The 19235-nt window shown below is 40.2% G+C and overlaps 1 protein-coding gene across 5 annotated transcripts in view; it reads left to right on the forward strand.

The window, feature by feature from the left end:
* The window catches only part of NOSTRIN (nitric oxide synthase trafficking), a 64826-nt gene extending 50293 nt beyond the window's left edge, over positions 1-14533 (forward strand). For 3 of the 5 annotated variants that reach the window (XM_024122401.3, XM_028478764.2, XM_028478770.2), the window contains 6 exons: positions 4902-5010; positions 6110-6198; positions 9029-9154; positions 10086-10200; positions 11337-11426; positions 14318-14533. In XM_024122401.3, the coding sequence (XP_023978169.1) occupies positions 4902-5010; positions 6110-6198; positions 9029-9154; positions 10086-10200; positions 11337-11426; positions 14318-14454 (666 nt within the window). In that variant the 3' untranslated portion in view covers positions 14455-14533. Of the gene's footprint in view, positions 1-4901; positions 5011-6109; positions 6199-9028; positions 9155-10085; positions 10201-11222; positions 11427-14317 lie in introns of those variants that run through there. The other 2 variants (XM_024122402.1, XM_028478767.1) reach the window with 2 other exon arrangements.
* Positions 14534-19235: the final 4702 nt, after the last annotated feature.

Genomic DNA, 19235 nt, shown 5'->3' on the forward strand with positions numbered 1-19235 from the left:
CCAGTGGCTAAGGTTGGTTCAGTGGGTTGAGTAGGTTTCCTGGTTGAGGGGACTAGTGCCTGTGTTCTGGTGGATGAGGCTGGATCTTGTCTTTGTGGTGGGTAGGTCCACGTCTGTTGGTGTGTTTTGGGGTGTCTGTAGCCTTTTTATGTTTTTAGGCAGCCTCTCTGCTAATGGATGGGGCTGTGTTCCTGTCTTGCTAGTTGTTGGGCATAGGATGTCCAGCACTGTTGTTTGCTGGTCATCGAGTGAAGCTGGGTCTTGGCATTGAGATGGAGATCTCTGGGAGATTTTCGCCATTTGATATTGCGTGGAGCTGGGAGGTCTCTTGTGGACCAGTGTCCTGAAGTTGGTTCTCCCACCTCAGAGGCACAGCTCTGACGCCCGGCTGGAGCACCAAGAGCCTTTCATCCACACGGCTCAGAATAAAAGAGAAAAAAAAGGAAGGGAGGGAGGGAAGGAGGGAGGGGATAAAATAGGATAAATTTTAAAAAGTAAAAAAAACCAAACAACAAAAACGGGACGGTCATAACCCTAGGACAAATGGTGAAAGCAAAGCTATACAGACAAAATCTCACACAGAAGCATACATATACACGCTCACAAAAAGAAAAAGGGGAAAAAAATAATACATCTTGCTCCCAAAGTCCACCTCCTCAATTTGGGGTGATTCGTTGTCTGTTCAGGTATTCCACAGTTGCAGGGTACATCAAGTTGATTGTCGAGCTTTAATCCGCTGCTTCTGAGGCTGCTGGGAGAGATTTCCCTTTCTCTTCTTTGTTCGCACAGCTACTGGGGTTCACCTTTGGATTTGGCCCCGCCTCTTCGTGTAGGTCGCCTGAGGGCGTCTGCTCTTCGCTCAGACAGGACGGGACACTCACAAAAAGAGAAAAAGAGGAAAATAATAATATATCTTGCTCCCAAAGTCCACCTCCTCAACTTGGGATATTTCGCTGTCTATTCAGGTTTTCCACAGATGCAGGGCACTTCAAGCTCATTGTGGAGCTTTAATCAGCTGCTTCTAAGGCTGCTGGGAGAGACCTCCTCCTCTCCTCTTTGTTCGCACAGCTCCAGGTGTTTAGCTTTGGACTTGGCCCCGCCTCTGCGCGTAGGTGGTCCGAGGGCGTCTGCTCTTCGCTCAGACAGGACGGGGTTAAAGGAGCAGCTGATGCGGGGGTTCTGGCTCACTCAGGCCAGGGGGAGGGAGGGGCACGGATGCGGGGCGAGCCTGCGGCGGCAGAGGACAGCGTGACGCTGCACCGGCCCGAGGCGCCCCGCGCGTTCTGCCGGGGAAGCTGTCTCTGAATCCCGGGACCCCGGCAGTGGCGGGCTGCACAGGCTCCCGGGAGGGGAGGTGTGGAGAGTGACCTGTGCTTTCACACAGGCTTCTTGGAGGCGGCAGCAGCAGCCTTAGCGTCCCACACCCGTCTCTGGTGTCCGCGCCAACAGCCGCGGCTCGTGCCCGTTTCTGGAGCTCCTTTACGCGGTGCGCTTAATCCCCTCTCCTCGCGCCCCAGGAAGCAAAGAGGCAGGAAGAAGTCTCTTGTCCCTTCGGCAGCTCCAGACTTCTCCCGGACTCCCTCCCGGCTAGCTGTGGCGCACTAGCCCCCTTCAGGCTGTGTTCACGCCGCCAACCCCAGTCCTCTCCCGGCTTCCGACCGAAGCCCGAGCCTCAGCTCCCAGCCCCCGCCCGCCCTGGCGGGTGTGCAGACAAGCCTCTCGGCCTGGTGAGTGCTGGTCGGCACCGACCCTCCGTGCGGGAATCTCTCCGCTTTGCCCTCCGCACCCTGTTGCTGCGCTCTCCTCCGCGGCTCCAAAGCTCCCCCCTCCGCCCCCCGCAGTCTCCGCCCGTGAAGGGGCTTCTAGTGTGTGGGAACCTTTCCTTCTTCACAGCTCCCTCCCACTGGTGCAGGTCCCGTCCCTATTCTTTTGTCTCTGTTTATTCTTTTTTCTTTCGCCCTACCCAGGTACGTGGGCGTGTTTCTTGCCTTTTAGGAGGTCTGAGGTCTTCTGCCAGCGTTCAGTGGGTGTTCTATAGGAGCAGTTCCACGTGTAGATGTATTTCTGATGTATTTGTGGGGAGGAAGGTGATCTCCGCGTCTTACTCTTCCGCCATCTTCTCTCCGCCTCTCCAATACCATTTTTTGAAGAGGCCTTTTCTCATTGTATATGCTTCCTCCTTTGTCATAAATTAATTGCCATTACAGAGGCTTATTTTGAGGACATTTGGGTGATTCTACTATCACATGACCTTCCTTGCTAAAAACTGATCAGTGTCCCTGGTCAGAGCCCAGACATCTTGCCTGTTTGCTTTCTTGGGCTAGATTCTTTATCTTCTTGGGTCAGGTCATGCCACAAAGATTTTGTCCTTCACTCCCCTCTTGTTAGTTTTAATTGTAGTGTTCTAGATGCTGATCATTAATTACCAAAATCTGCAGGAAAAATTCCTGGTTGCTCCTTCCTGGGCCCTCTGCTGTATTTCACTCAGACTTCCAAGGTCCAGTCTGGGAGGCTCACCCCTCTCTCTGTGTAAACTGGACCACTGGTCATGTCCTCCTATAAGAGTAAATGTATAGCCAAAACCAACATCCCAGGACCCCCACTCAGGGAACAAGAGATGAGGGGAGAGGGGAAGGCAGTTAGATCTGGCACAATAATGAATTCTGACCGGCTTTCTCCTTCCCACCATCTAAACAGCAATAAGTGGCCTGCTGTTTCTTTAATTGAATCTTTTTTTCCGGCCCTGGCAAAGGCAAAGCAAATTAGCAATAGCAATGTCTGTTAAAGCAGAAACAAAGGTAGAGATGGAAGTGGAAAGGAAGAGTTGATTACATGGAGAAAGTACCTTTTTTTTTTTCTTCCAAACTGTGTAGGTGATCCCTGAGATGGGAAAATGTACAATAAAATATATCTATTACCTTCTTGTAAAAATACCTCTATCAGCTAACCTGTCAATAAAATAAGGGTCATTCTCCTAGAAAATTTGACCAAGCTCCTATTGAAATGTAAAGAAGTAGCCACAGTGGTTTATCTTATTTGATGTGCCCATGGGAATTTTTGGTTTCTATGAAATTTCAGTGCACCAGAACTAACGACTATGTATCTGTTGTCTAAGAGAATGGACTGTATCTCCAAATGGGTGAATAGGATTGTCCTAATATTCTTGAAGCAAAACACCTCCAAAATCTGACTTTATAGTCATTGGCAGTAAGTGTAGACTGGCTTTTATAGAGTGCTATGAAATTTACATGGACGAGGGTAAGACAGGAGAACTATCTGAGTGTGAATATTGGAGGGCTGGTGATTGGTGTGAAAAATATTTGTAAGGTTACTGTAAAGGCCATGTTCAAAAGATTGTATCTGCAGTTTAAATGCCTCCTCTGGTATTGATCTTCTTTCTGACAAATTTTTGGAAGAGGACAAATTTAAGAAAGTTAACGATGGCAGTTTAATCTATCTCAAGTTGATCCAGTAGTGATCTATCCATGGAAATATATTTGTGAACAATATAGGCATCCCCAAAGAAACCAAATGAAGTTTTGGACTGGCATGAGAGTCAGATTATGAGGTGCATTCCTCCAGCAAGGAAGGACTGAGGGTTGGACTGAAGCATCCTTGCAGTTCACTCGGAGCTCACCTGCGGAGGTAACGTCAGCTTGGGCCTCAGCCTCAGGCAGACATGTGAAGGAGTGGACTCTGGTGGAGAATTGGGAGTCACAGGAGTTGGGTTTCAGCAGTAATCACTTACTAGCTGTTTCGTCTTGGGCCTTCATTTATTTCTGAGTGTCACAGGTAAAATGGGGAAAATAAAACCAATCTCGTCGAGTTGTTGTAAGAATCACAAAGAGTCACATGTAATAAAGGATATAGAGAAAATTTTTCTAATATATAATACACAGTATGTAGATTAAATATTTTGGTCTCTACATTATATTTTTGTAAAGGCTGTTATTCTCTTTGCTCTAAATCTTCTCTTCTTCTCTTTCTTCAGGACAGTCTATCTAATCTCTCCACCAATATGCAGGGTCCTCGCTTTTCTCCTTCCTACCAGATAAGTCCTGACTGCTGCACTTCCATCTTCAGTCATCAGTTTTCCCTCTTTCTCCAAGGTTTCTGTCCATCTACTGCACTTATGTTCAGCCACCTCCCAACCTGACCCTAACATCCTTTTTTATTTTTTCACATAAATGTTTTAATCATTTTAAGTTGCGTATCACTGTAGGATATTTGCTCTTTGACTTGTTACTAGGCATTTAAACTGTGTCCTAACATCCTTTTTTCTCTTTCAACTCTGGAAATAATGTATATGAAAGCTCTGCTATTGTTAATGGTTCTCATAACCTACATGATAAAATCCCTACTTCAGCCTGAAAATCTGACCTAAACTACTTAGACAATTTTTTCTTCCACTACATTTGCTCAAGCAACTGGTCTGTTTATTGTTCCCCATACATTTCACACAACCCTCCCTCTGTCCTTTGCTTGTGCAATTTCTCCTGCAGGGAGTACCCTTTGCCCTCCTTCCCCTCAAATGAAATGTGCTGGTTAAGTCAGCTAGTCTCCTTGAAGCTTTCATGCCCCTTCCCTTGGTGAGCCACATGCTCCTGTGAAATAGCTATAGTAACGATCACCCTCCAAGAATAATTTTTATCTATTAAAGAAAGTGCTCAGCTATACACTTACAAGTTGTAAACGAGGAGCTGTCTTCTTATTCAGTAGGTCTAGAAAAGGTAGACCAATCTGTAGAAAACCAGAGGTTACCCTGCTTTTATTTTTTTTTTACTTTTTTCTTCCATCAAGTTAAAATTGAATACAGTCAGTGAAAGTCTCAGTGCAACTAGGAGTAGCAACTCTTACCTTTTTCCCTTTAAATTGTTAAACTTCCTTTTTTTTTCCTAAAGGAAGAAGATCCTAAAAATGCAATGAGTAAAGAGCGACAGGCATCTTCAATAAAATCAAAACTGTTGAGACTGCGAAAAGATATTGAAAAAGCCTCGCGAGACCAGGAAGGTGTGTAATTATCTCTTTGACTGGCCTGGTAAGGGAAAGTATTCTACTCGGTGGTTTCATTCAGAGTTAGGGTGATTCTGCTTTTGCTGACTGGTGCAGAGATCATCTCATTTAAAAGACCAAATATCAAACCTAATTTGTGTGACTAAAGAAAAATGAAAAAGCAAGGAGAGAGCAAAAAAAATGGAAAATGACATTCTGGTCTGTGAGAGCTATACAAGTACTATACCACCATTTCCAGAAGTGTGGCATTTTACAGTGTTCCTGAAATTGGCTGATATGAGGGACAATTCATTTGGTTTAAAACATGGTAAACCTCCTATGTACAAGGCTTTTCATTTTCTTGTGTTTATTTATTTATTTCCCCATATTATTTTATTTTATTCCATTGGGGGGGTGCTAATACATTGTTTTTAATTTTTTTTAATTTATATAAATTTTTTTATTGAAGTATAATTGACGTACAACACTATATTAGTTCTAGGTGCACAACATAATGATTTAATATTTCTATACATTACAGAATGATCACCACTTGTTTGTTTCTTTTAAAACTAACTTCCTGAATGATGTGAAAGTCATTCAAATTAAGTCCTATACTTAGAGGTTAGGTATGTGAGAATGTGAAGCAGCTCTAAAGTGATACAGGTAATAAAAACAACTCCACTTTTATGATTCTGATATGTAGAGCTTATTTTATGTGGATCAGAGAACCCTGTTGCAATGTAATACTTGATAGGAAATCCAAGACAGCAAAATGTTTAGAAATGTAAATATCAGCAGAGGAGAGCTTAACATGGGGGTAAATGTTAGGAATCCACCACGGAATGGGTCAACAAGGAGGATGCAAAAGCTCATCCTGAAAAATAACTGTCAAGACTCCTTAAGCACCAGCATTTCTCGAATCCCATTAAATGAAGGTACAGGTCACCCATTCAGTAAAATTTAGTAACAACTACACACAGAAACAGCCCCAGCCATTTGGGAAATGCTCCCGGCATCACTTCTGGGCTCAGGCTCCCTCCGAGTATAACCACCTGCCAGTTGTGTCCCACCAGGACCAGAGGAACAGTGACTGACAGCCTTATTTCACTTTCAGGCCTGGAACGAATGCTGAAAGCATACTCCAGTCACTCCTCCTTCTCAGACACAGAGAGCCAAAAAAGCACAGCAGCCTTAATGGACGAGGTAAACATTTGCAGAGTGCAGTTTCCTGGATTTAATGATGAAGGAGCTATTTTGGGAATGCTTGTTTTCTGGACCATTTGACCTCTGTTTGCCTTTCCTTTCTCATGAACGGTCTAAGTCGGAGAGCTTGTACGCTCAGCTCCTTGACAAGTGGTTTGAGGAATCTGGAAAAATCCAGCTACTTAGAAATGTTTGATTTAGTGTCCTCCCGGGGAGGGGCGGGGGAAGTGCCTAAAATAGAATTCCCCCAAATAGAATCATTCAATTAAGGTCTGAAGACCATGTGTACTTTACCCCAGTTAACAGATGTGACCAAAAACACAGGGTCTGCATTCAGAGAGGCCTGCATCTAGCTCTGCCTTTTACAGGGACCTAGGACAAGTTTAGTTTTCTCATCTTTAAAGTGGGGATGTTGCACCTAAGGGGTTTTGTGAGGATGATGCATTATTTAGAAAATGCTAGCACAGGGCACAGAGGAGAATTGAAATCCTGGTAATTATCATTGAGATGCTGTTTTCCATTCATCCTTGAGCTAACATCAGGGTCTTCTGAGTATAACAGGGGAAAGGAGAGATGTGGCCACACAGAAGGAAGATGGCCGACTGGGGTGTGAGGCAAGAGCTTCCAGGGAAACAAAGAGAAAAACTTCAGAGGCCAAGGTTGTTTTGAAGGAAGGGGACATACTGTCAGTGGAGAGCAGGGAGAGATGTCTCCGGGCCTTTTTGCTGAAAGGCTGGACTGCGGCAGCCTGGAGACATTTGTTGGGATTGGTGGGCAATGCAGCCTCTTCAGAAGAACCCACATTATAAGGGCAGTTAGTAAAGGCCCATGAATTTTAAACAGGAATAAAAATGAACAGATACTAGGACCTATGTGTACAAGATACAGGTTTTCTGCTGTGATTGGAGAGCAAGTTGACTGCGGTTAATCTGAGAAGAATTCAGGAAGAGATCAAATTTTTATCAATGTTTTGAAGGATCCAGGAAGCTGAACCAGCTTTCCTTACCTTGCACGTAGCCTAAACAACTCTCTTGTAAAAGTAGGTACCTAATAATTCTGTCCAAATGAGCAATTTCAATAGTTCTTTGGTAAAAGTAGACAGATGCAGCCAGGTACAGTTTATCTGTTTTTTAGCAGTGGCTTCCTTTAATGGAGGTGGTGTTGCAGAAATAAACCTGACATTTTCTGTGAAAAGACAGGCCTGAATTCTGTTCACTTGGGAACAGAGGTTTAATATCCTTGCAGTGACATATGGCTACAATTTTTATAAAATTATAAAACAGACTGTTAGACATTTTCTGTGACAGCATAAAATGTTTAGTTAATTAATTCGATGTAAATGATATTTACCAAAAGAAAGTCATATGGAGCATTTTATGATGGCATTAAGATTTAAGTTTATTTCTTTGGATTCTTGCATAAAATTCTGTCATTGACATAGAACACGTTATTAGTTATTAGGATCATCTTGGTACACAACTGGCCTGATTCACACAGTGGAGGATGCAAGATGGGAGATGATCTGACCCCTGAATTTATGGTGTTTATGATCTAGTGATGGAGCAAATAAGAGCCTTCAAATAGTAGGTGCCAAATATCCATGTAATTCGGTCACGCACCTCTGCGTCTAATGGAAGGAAACTCGTGATAGTGGTAGACTGATTTTGTGTTACGCAGAGAAGGTTTCTTGCAGGGAGAAGCTCTGTTTCACAGAAATTCTTCCTAATTCATTGGCTCTTGGTCCTTGAAGTGCTGTATTTGAAGCAAGAATGTTGGCAAGCCATATTCTCTGAGAAATTGTTGTGTAAACTGGAGGTATTTCGAGCAGATATTGTCTTTGGGTACCGGAATGAGTACCACAGAGCAGGGAGACTTGATCTGTGATGCTCTCAAGTGCAGACTAGATCTAAGGCTAGAAGCTATGGGGGAGCTTTTGATTTCATCCTAGCTGAGCCTGCCCACCATGCAGTGGATTGTTCCAAGGATTAGAGCCCTTCCCCATCGATTGGAGGTGTTTGGTCCATGGCTGTGACCCCCTGGCCGGGATGTTAGGATTAGGAACCCCCAGGCTGGAGGTGTGGAAAAGGGAGAGACAATGGTGAGGAGAAGATTGGATAAGCAGACCCCTTCCAATATTTAGATTCTATGATTTGATTTACAACTTGCCAGAGAAGTCATTATAAAGTTTCTAGCTCAAGGTCAAATCAGAACAGGAGAGACTAGGAGAATAGCTTTAGTTTCAGTCTTTATTTTTATATTCAAATACCCCAGAATATGGTTTCTAGTTTCCAGAAGTGTTACTGCAGACTTTCTGGGTAATATAAGACCTCACCTCTTCAAGAAACAATAACATCAACATCAACAACAAAACCCTGACTCACATCATTTTAGTTTGATTCTATTGATAAGAGTTCACTTCTGTTCTTTAAGTGCCCACGGCACCATTGCCTTTCTTCAAAGCCTTCCGAAAGCCTACCTTCTGCAATCAACACTTATTCTCTACCTCATTCCTCAGCAGAAATTCGAGTAAAGCGATTCATTGCCACAAAATGCTGAGTAATATACCTATCAGGGTTTCTGGTTTACCTTATTTACAAGGGTCTAGAATACGACACACTCAACAGCTAAGGCTTTCCTCTAGACTGCTTAAAGTGTCCATTGTTTTTCTCTCTTCAGCATTTTCTGCATATGAGTTGCAAATGAGTTGAATGTGTATTTTTCTGGACCTCTTTGTCATTTTGGAAGTTATCCTGATATCCCTTTACCCACCCAGTGGTGCCTCAAAATTTTCTAGAAGTTTACTCATAATGGTCAAATGATGTATCCACAGAATAACTTGAAACTAAACCTTTTGCAAGCAAACGCCTATAAACTGTCATCCGTCTTAGCAGAACTTGAGCAGAGACCTCAACCCAACCATGTCTGTAGTAACTCCATCTTCAAGTGGAAAGAAAAGGTAAGCATTAAAGAGGTTGGCTCTAATTTCTTGACTGGGCTTGCTGGGTGGAATGGCTTAAAGCAGCAACAGGCCAAAAAAACTGTTACGGATTATATATGCCATATGCTCAAATCCCCAGTTGCACAATTTTAAGATAAATTCGTTTAATTATTTTTTGAGCACAGTAACAAGAGCTAAACACAAATGAATACGTGCTTTGTATTCATATATAAATCAATGAGTTAAAAACACTCTGGGTCCCTTCCTCCTTCTCATACTTCTCACTTTATCCTTTGAACGTGCTGTTATAGTAAAATTTCTATTAAATCAAAATCTTAGTATTCATACAGACCTAAATTGTAAGATTTTGTGATATGCAGTAGTCTCATCCATTTAACATAGTACCTAATGTAGATAATGCATGTGCATGATTTAAGAAATTCACACACGTGAGTTTTCCCAGGGTTGCACTCTAGGCATTGACGAGCGTGTGAATATACACGGGTAGCTGTTTTCCATTTCCTACAAGCAGAGGGAGGTGTAACCACCTTGTGATGAAGGGACAGTTTTCTTTCTAAGAGACTCAAGCTCTAAAAGGTTCTCAGTCATTTACACAGAGTCGTGATCATTTCACGTGCTTTAAAACCAAGTCGAATTTGTAGAAGTAATGCTGTAAATGTTACTATTTGGCCTAGGGGTACAGGTCAGAATTGCAAATACAGGCTATAAAATATAGTAATTGTCTAATTATGAAAATATTAAGGTCTCAGACACAAGAACGTGCTCGAGTAGGGTTTAGGAAGGTATTGAATTTTTTCTTTATACCCTCCTCCCAACAATTGAAAAACAAATTCCTGAGGAAAGCAGCTGCAGAATAGTTACTTTTCGCAAATACTTTTGATGACAATGTTGTTAAAAATGACTTTTTTTTTTTAAACTATGCAAACAGCAGCAGACACATAGTTCTGTAAAAATATCTCGGCCTTTTCTGACAAAGAGATTAGAGAATGTTGTGAGCAGGTCATCTTCTGGTGGGCAGAGAATTCCAAGTTCTTCATCTACAGGTAATCTCATGCCCAGAATAATCTGGGGCTGGGTCCTATCAGTAAAGCACATTGCCAAAATTATATTTTATTTTCAGAGCCACATTGACATAAATCAGCTCAAAGAAATTTACGTTTCAATTAGGACTGATTAATTTGTTAAAATGTGTAGCTTTCTGTGCAAATGTCATCCAAAAGTTGGGAAGGACTCAAGAAGATTGGAGGGTTGGGAAAAGAATTCTCTAACATGAGAAGGTACCTCCAGTCACTGGCATCCATGTTATTCAGACAGCCTGCAATTTGCTGCCCACACACTCAGCCTGGAAACATTGGGAGGACTCCACAGCTTTGTCTCCACAGCCTCCTCCAAACTGCCATGCAAATCCCAACCTCTTTTCAGGAAACACGGTGATCCCAAGGCCTACCCACCCCCTGTGTTCAGCCACCTGACTTTAGTCATTTTCCATCCACACCCCACTGCCTTTTACCTTTCAACACACACACACACACACACACACACACACACACACACACACACACACACACACACACACACCTGTCATTATCTGTCATTGTTCAACTATAGTTACCATAACATTGACTCTCTAGATTCTTGATTAGAACTTGGCAAAAAAGTTTCAATCAAACCCAGGCCATTGTAGACCACATGGTATGTTAAAGACTCGTGGTTGCATCGTTTGAGAAACAGTTCCCTAAGCACCTGGGAATGATGGAGGAAGCAGCTGCTCCAAGTGTCTCCTATCTATTCCTGATTGGCAAAACTGGTGCTGGTTTTCCAAAACATGAATACAGTTACCACACAGCTTAGCTAACTGATGTTGATTAAGTTCACGTGGGAAACAATTTAAAATTGTCATCATTATTATTACTACTACAGTAACTTTTTGTCCAGACTTACTTTCTATGTTAGAGCTTTTGATTATGTAATATACACAGTTCATCCACATAGTATGTACATCAGAAATGGTTACTGAATCAAAGAATGAATGTTATGTACAATTATAAACTTTCCTTTTGGGAAGATTTTAATATATTTAAGCTCCGCACTACACGGCTGAAAAACTAGACCACATCTCACCATGTTCATCTTGCCTGCTGACCCAGCATTAGTCATTATAACTTGATCCAACTTTCAGCCTCCGGTGTGACCCAGCTCGGCAATGGTCTTTGCAAGGCCTTATATTCTTTTCAAGCCAGGCAAGATGATGAATTGAATTTGGAAAAAGGTAAGAATCATTCTCAGATAGTTGAATTGCCTTCCCATGTTGAAATTTTTAACTTGAATGAAATTCTGTCTTAGCCTTAAAAGTTATTACCAGGTCATGCATTCATAGCCTGGCTGTTATCAGACTAAGTTCAAATCTGTTATTTGACTGACTACTTATTCTTTGGTTTCTCCTTCCCTCTTAGATGTTTGCTGAAGAACAAAGATAAATAAATAAATAATTGCAGTTTGTCTTAAAAACAAGGATATGTATTACTCTTAACCAAATGAATATCTCTTATACATATATTAATTTTTTATCAAAGTATAACTGATTTGCAAGTTTGTGTTATGCCATGTGTGTGGCATGGTGGTTCAGTTACATATATATGTATATATTTATGTGTGTATACATGTATAGATATATATACACACGTATATAAGTATACATTTATATATATACACACACATACATGTTCTTTTTCAGATTCTTTTCCATTATAGGCTATTACAAGATATTGAATATAATTCCTTGTGCTATACAGTAGGTCCTTGTTGTTTATCTCTTTTATATATAGTAGTGTGTGTATATTAATCCCAAATTCCTTATTTATCCCACCCCCTTTCCCCTTCGGTAACCATAAAATTGTTTTCTATGGAAAAAAAAAAAAGTTATTACCAGGTCAAAGCAGTTCAGGTTTATAATCACCCTTCTTAGAAGATAAAGATAAAGCACATCAAAAAGAAAGCTCACATGATAAAAATAGCTAACACATATTTGGTGTTTACTAGGTGCCAGACATTGCTGCAAACACATTGTCCAATTTAATATTCCTAAAAACCGTTTGAGGTTGGTATTATTCATGTCCATTTTATGCATGAGGCGACTGAGGCACAGAAAGGTCAAGTACTTTGGCTAAAGTCACCAGCAGTAGTGGCACAGGATGTAGACTCAGAAACTCAGAGTCACGCTCTTAATCACAGCGCTCCATTCGGGTAGAACATCAGTAATGGAAAGTTATCAGAGAGGTAGCCCCACCTTTTTCCTTTTCAGAAAGTTACTCATACAAGAATGTGAAGTGACTTCCTCTCATGGCTTAGTCTAAGTGCCAGTTCTAGAACCTGGGTCAAAGGACTCCCAGCTTAATATTTCTCCCACTTCTCTCACGGAAAAGGGTTTTATGACCAATTAAAGGAATCTAATCCCCTTCTTTGTGTCACAGATTTTTGTTTAACATGGAAAGGTTATCATATAATGGATGGTGTAGACCCCAAGATTATTAAACAAGAAAAAGTCACCAGCCTCCACTTTCTGTGTGTCCAATTAGCAACCACATTTGGATGTTAAGCTAAGGCAGGGATCTCGAAATGAAATAGTTAGTGAGAAAGAATTGTGTCATAGGAGAAAATTTATAATCCATGACCAGGACATGGTGCCCAGAACCAACAGAAAGTTGAGATGGATTTTGCAGCCAAACAGCAGGGATACCACGTATTTGCTATTGGTTCACAGGTGCTTGCTTCCTTTTCAGTTTGCCAGTCAGTGTTCCTCCAGGCAGTTAATTTTCCTTGTAGCTCAGACATAAGTAAAGACAAGAAAAAAGGAAAGTAGACTCTCTCCTGCATGCATCTTAAATCAATGTTGCCTTTAATTTAAAAGTTTTAAGTGTTCTAGAAGTCAGTTCGTTACTCATCATGTCATCCTAAGGCTACCTACACCAGTGAGTAAATGAAATGCAGTAGTCCCACTTTCCATATGAATTAAAACACACTTCCCAGATGCCACCTAGAACCCCGGGTCCTGAGTCTGAGTTACATAGTTAACACAAATTGATCATCTTGTCTTCAGTTCTGTTGGTTGCAAAGCCTACTTATACATTATATCCTAAGTGGGTTCTTTAAATGGAACGAGACGTTCGTTGGAGGCTTAGGGAAGCTGGCGATAAAATTTTAAGTTATTCGTTTGAATTCCGATAGTAGGCTGTGTCAATCTACTGACCTGAGAGAACTCATTAGACGGAGACCTTAGACTGAGAATGATCTCCTGCAAGAATAAATAGTGATGTGACTAAGGAGAGATAGAAGGGGGATCAATGGTCTCCTTTGCCTTAGAAAGAAAATTACTGGGGAGAAGAATGAAAGAAAGAAAGACTGAAAATGACCTCATGATGATGCTTAAAGATCAAGTAGCTCTTGGATCCTTAAGGAAGTGGATATTTCCACTTTGACGTACAGGAAGCAGCCAGAGAGAAAGGACTCTCTCTTACAAGACAGGGAATAATGTGTTTTTTTTCTTTTTAATAGAGAATTAGAGAAGGGCCATGGGTTTCCTATGAATTCTGTTTATTTGAATCATTGCTTTAAAGGAGTATTGTCCTCAAATTGATATTTTATTCAAATTATCTACATTGTTAAATGGGGAGTTATATTGTCATGCAAAGCTGTGAGTTGGAACTTTGGACTCTGAAGCTGGCTCAATCTAAAGAAAAGTCTGGTAGCTGAGACATACTCTTAGTAGTCAACATACCAAACTATTTTGGCCACCAACATGAGGAACCCTTAAAGCACAGACACCAAGAAAGAGTTTGGGGATGACCCATCACCTCTATCCAAAGTGAGCCAGGCAGCACGAGGACATAGGATCCAAAGCGATTTTGTTTTTAATCAAACTGTTTTATGGCACAACTTGTTGTCCACTACCTTACTCTTTTTAATATTCTCTGCATTCTGCCTGCTTCATGCAGAGGTGGTCAATAAATTTTGCTTCATCTGAATCACATGCAGAAAAATGATGCTACCAAGTAACTCCTTGAAAGCAGGATCTCCTTAAAAACTGTCTTACTGATCAGGCTCGGGCACATGCTTAAGTGCAGAAACCCACTTGTCTAACTATATGTATGTGCATTTTCATAGGTGACATTGTGACTCTACACAAGAAGAAAGATGAAGGATGGTGGTTTGGTTCTTTAAAGGGAAAAAAAGGCCATTTTCCTGCTGCTTATGTGGAGGAACTCCCTTCAAATGCCGGGGACACATCTTCACAAGCATAAGCAAGATTCTGAAGGCATCGCCTTACACTCTGTAAATTATACAATGTGGTGCAAATAAAGACAAATGCTATGATCTTCTGTCTAACTGGGTGATGGGGTCCTACCTGCATGTCACAGTGCTTTGCACTTAGTTCTTTGAAACAGAGTCAGAAGATTGAGAGTAAAGGGAGGTGGGAAAGAGGGCTGATGGCTCCTAGAGTTTTCTAATTCTAAGAGACCCTAGAGATAACCTAATACAGCCTCTGCTCACAGAGAGAGAGAGAGAAAACTGAGTCCAGGGCAGTTCGGCCTGAAGTCAGATAGTCTTCTGGTAGCACAACAGATTAGGACACAGATGTCTTTTTTCCTGGGGTGTTGGGTGGAAATAGCCACAGCAGGCCCACAAGAAGTCAAGCAGTGTCAGGGAGATGGGGAAGAACACAGATCAAGTCTAAGAAGAAGAGCTTAGCAGAGACAGGCAGGCAAGGCACCAGTGAGATAGACCCAGGTTAAGGACGTTAGAATAAAGGATCAGGAGCCAAGGCAAAGAGGCGGCGTGGTCGGAAAAGAGGGTCGTAGACGAGGACCATATACCAGGCAGAGGATTTCAGGGTAGAATGGAGTACCATCCTGAGCCAATGACCTTCTGAGGTACCCTCTACCCACAACCAGAACTGCTCTTAGAGTGAGGTCAAGTGTGAGCCAGAGATGGCTGGGGATTAGAGGATAAGAGCAAGGCAGATAGGAAAAGGTTAGGAAGGAGACAGTGCCAGAAATTTCATGCCTCCTTGCCCAGTTGGAAACTTCATACACCAATTCAGAAACCAGGAATTCTACACTTCCAGGTCATGATGAAAGGAATACCTTAAGCAACTTCCTAGTGAAAGACACTTTAAGTGCAAATGAGTCTCTAGTTTGGATGGAAAGTTCTAGAAACTAGCATTTACTGTCAAATGGAAAATTTAGAGAGATTTATGCTGCTTCCTCAAATACCCTATAATGGGAAAACGTTATGAATGAGACAGAGCAGACCCCAAACTCTTCCCGAGGGGAACATTTTAGAATGAAGAGAAGTGGTACAGCAGCGTCTTTCAGAAAATGACCTAAGTCAGTCTGTCTGGAAACCACACTCTCCATTGAATGGAAGGTCAAGGTATTGATAATACATCTGGGCAGATTTACTTTTGTGCCAAATAGTCTGGCATTAAAGGAGTAGTTAAAACCCATTCTATTACTCTCCTGCCCCCTACCTCTATTTTTTTTTTAACTTGTCAAATTTTATATTTTCACAAAGGAAATTTTCAAACCAAGGTACATATTTTTTTTATACTCTGCACCATTACACTCCTATAGCAGGATATAACTAACACATAGAGATATTTATAGATACAGATATCAGACCCGAAGGAGCTCAAGTAAAATCTGTTATGTGAGACATACCTTACAGCCTAGAAAAACAGATCAGAAGTTTTAACATCATCCTTAATGGTGTATTAATGAAGACTTTCCACACGTAGAAAGTAGGCTGAATAATAGGCCATTAGACCATGAACAGAGATTTTGAATTTATATTTCCTCTTCATCTGACTTCTTTCCATTAAGCCTTGATGGATAAAAAATTGTATAGCAATTGACTGTAGCCTACACTCGATCATTTGTATACAGAAAGTGATGATAATGGTGGTTGGGCCCTGAAACTCTTTGGAAGTAATTTTCAAAGAAAGAAGGGGCCTCTCTTTCTTTCTTCATAAAGCAGTTTTACTTTGTAAAGACATAAATGGTTTTCCTGGTTTAAAATGTTGCTGCAAATCCTTTTTGCATGTGTGATATGTAATTTTTAAACTTCAAAGAAATACTATAGTCTTAAACCAAATAAAGATACAAATATTGTTGGGGATAACAGACTTGGATATCTTCTTAGAAGGGCAAGAACTTTCTGGCAGGACAGGTACGGGTGGTACTCCTTAGATTTAGGTAAAAATTAAGTGCATATTGGGAAGACTAATGATGTGCCCAAGTCTTCCACAGAGAATAAAATAATTTTTAATATGAATACTTTTAAACTTTTAATTGGGCTTTCATAATTATACTCCACTAGGCAGTTTTCATATGTCAGGAAGTTTTTAGCAACATTAACAACTTGAAATATAGGCAGTAGAGGGAGGTCTACTGAGGGAGCCAGATTTTCACTAAAAATATCAAAAGCATTACTCTGTCTTATTTCAGGTAGAGTAAAAGCTTACTATCCATTATCCTGTCAACCAGAAAGATTAGTTTTTTTTGCATTTTCAATTACTCATAATAATATTCACAATGAATATTATGATCCATTTGGATCCATCAAAAATATGATATTCAGTTTGGGTTAAATTTTATTGTACAGTATCATAAGGCTTTAACTGATTAGTAATTCTAGCATAATGTAACTTTGTTCCAGCTTCCAAGAAAAAGTCTCTCCTCCCCCAAAGTCTTGATGGCCTTGGGGGTAATCAGCCTAATTTGGAGAATCAAAATAACAACATATCCCATTGCCTGTGGCAATGTTAGTAGGAAAAAATGTCTAACCCAGGAAAGATGGGCCTGGGGGCAGGGGATCACGAGAAGGTGGGGTTTTGAAGGGTGAATAGAAGTTACCATACAGAGTGGTTGGGGCACTATCACTGTCACTTCAATACTAAAAAGACAATGAGCCCTTTTCCTCAAAGAGCCCTTAGTCTCTCTTCTGAAAGGGAAACAGACCAGTAAACACAATACACTGTGATAAATGCTATAATAGGAGTATATCAAGAAGGTTATGAGAACATTTAGGAGGGGCATTCATTAGGATCAAGGAAGTCAGGGAAAGTCCAAACTGAGCAGGAGTCCGGCAAGTGAGAAGGGTGAGGTGAATGCTGTGGGCAGATAAGAAAGTACTGCACATAACCCCTGGAAAATACACATGTAAAAAATTGATTACATATGAGGACACAAAGTAAGACTCTAGAAACTGTGTGACCACAATTAAGTTAGAAATCATTAAGAAAAGGTTAAGTGAAAAAACCCTGTGTGTTTGGAGAACACATATGTATGTGTCCCTGCACACATACAAGCGCACATGTACACACACACTTCTAAATAACACATGGACAAAGAATAAATCTTAATGGAAAATTTTAAATGTTAGAAATAAAAAATAAGAAAGTTACTACATATTAAAACCTGTAGTTTCAGGAAAGCAGCTTAAAAAATACTATAAGAAAAAGGAGAAAGGCTAAAATTAATGAATTAAGCATCCTAATTATGAATTTATGAAAACATCAGAAACAACCTAAAGCAAATAAAAGAAATGAAAAGATCAGAAATTAATGAAATATAAAACAAAATAAGGGGCTGAACAAAGCTATCCATTGGTTCTTTGAAAGGATTAATCAACTGAGCAAACCTCTAGCAAAATTAAGAAAGGCATAAAAAAATATTACTTCTAAGAAAAAAGTAGACATACTACAGATGCAGTAGATATCAAAAACTAAAATTATATATTATCAACAACTTTATACCAATTAATCTGCAAAAAATGTCAGCAAAAGAGATAAATTTCTGAAAAACGTATGCCTTATCAAAACTCAGGAAGAAATAGAATAACTGAATAATTCAGTAACTATTAAAAAAATTTAACAAGCATTTTTCTAAAAACATCTTCCTACAAAGAAAACACAGGCCCACATAGTTTTATATGTGAGTTCAAAAACAGAAAGTCTTATTCAAACTTTTTCAGGAAATAGAAAAAAAGGAACACATCTCAACTATTTTCAAGGGTTTAGGACCTAGGATAACTGTGACTCCAACATCCCATGAAGTTTATACGAAGGAAAATTAAAAGCCAGTCTAATTCATGGCTATAGATGTAAAAATTTAAAACAAAAGTTTCACAAACTGAATCCAACATTATTAAAAACAAAACAAAAAAGATTGCACACCATGACTAAGTTGGATTTATTCTAGGAAGGCAAGTTTAATTCAACTTCTTTTTTAAGCCTATTAATATAAAACACCTCATTAGCAGATACAAGATGAAAATTTATAAAGATACAGAAAAACATGACAAAATTCAACAAACATTCATGATAATTACTTTTAGTTAACTGAAAATAGAAGAAAACTTTCTTGGCCTGGTCAACAAAAAAGAGAACAGCAAGTTTGCGAAACTACACATAGTGCAGTCTGGCCTGATAGAAAATTGATGCTCAGAAGATTAAATGACTTGCCTAACATCATGTATCCATTTTAATAGTAGAGCAAAGACTCGACCACATCTTAATCCTCAAATCTTTCTACATTACCAATGTTGGGGCCGGAAAGCAGAATTTTTCACAAAAAAAGAGTATTCAAGATTTACCATTATACAGATCACATTTATTTGATCTCAAATATTGCCGCTTTCTGAATTTTTGTAAAAATCTATCCAACTGAGTAAAATAACTTCATCCTTGAAGTCTTTCCCTTTGTTGGACCTTAGCTTCAGCAGCTACCTCCAGCTTGCTTGGTTGCTAAGGAAAAACGATAACATGTGTCTAAACTCCAAACATTCTTCACATATTTCACCATACATTGTTCATACTTCACACTGCAATATGTTTAACGATACCAAGAAAGGAGCTGATTTAAACAGCTCATATACTCTCCAGTTTACTTACTTAACTGACGGACTCTTTTTCTACTAGATGAAACCCTTGTCTTTATTCAGAAAGAGTCTTATTCTCAATTAGCTTTGTCATTTAGTCAAGAATTGCCTGTAGAAATATCTTTACCTTCTAAGAATATCT

This window comes from Physeter macrocephalus, chromosome 2 (genome assembly GCF_002837175.3).
Source record: "Physeter macrocephalus isolate SW-GA chromosome 2, ASM283717v5, whole genome shotgun sequence".
NCBI classification, from domain to species: domain Eukaryota; kingdom Metazoa; phylum Chordata; class Mammalia; order Artiodactyla; family Physeteridae; genus Physeter; species Physeter macrocephalus.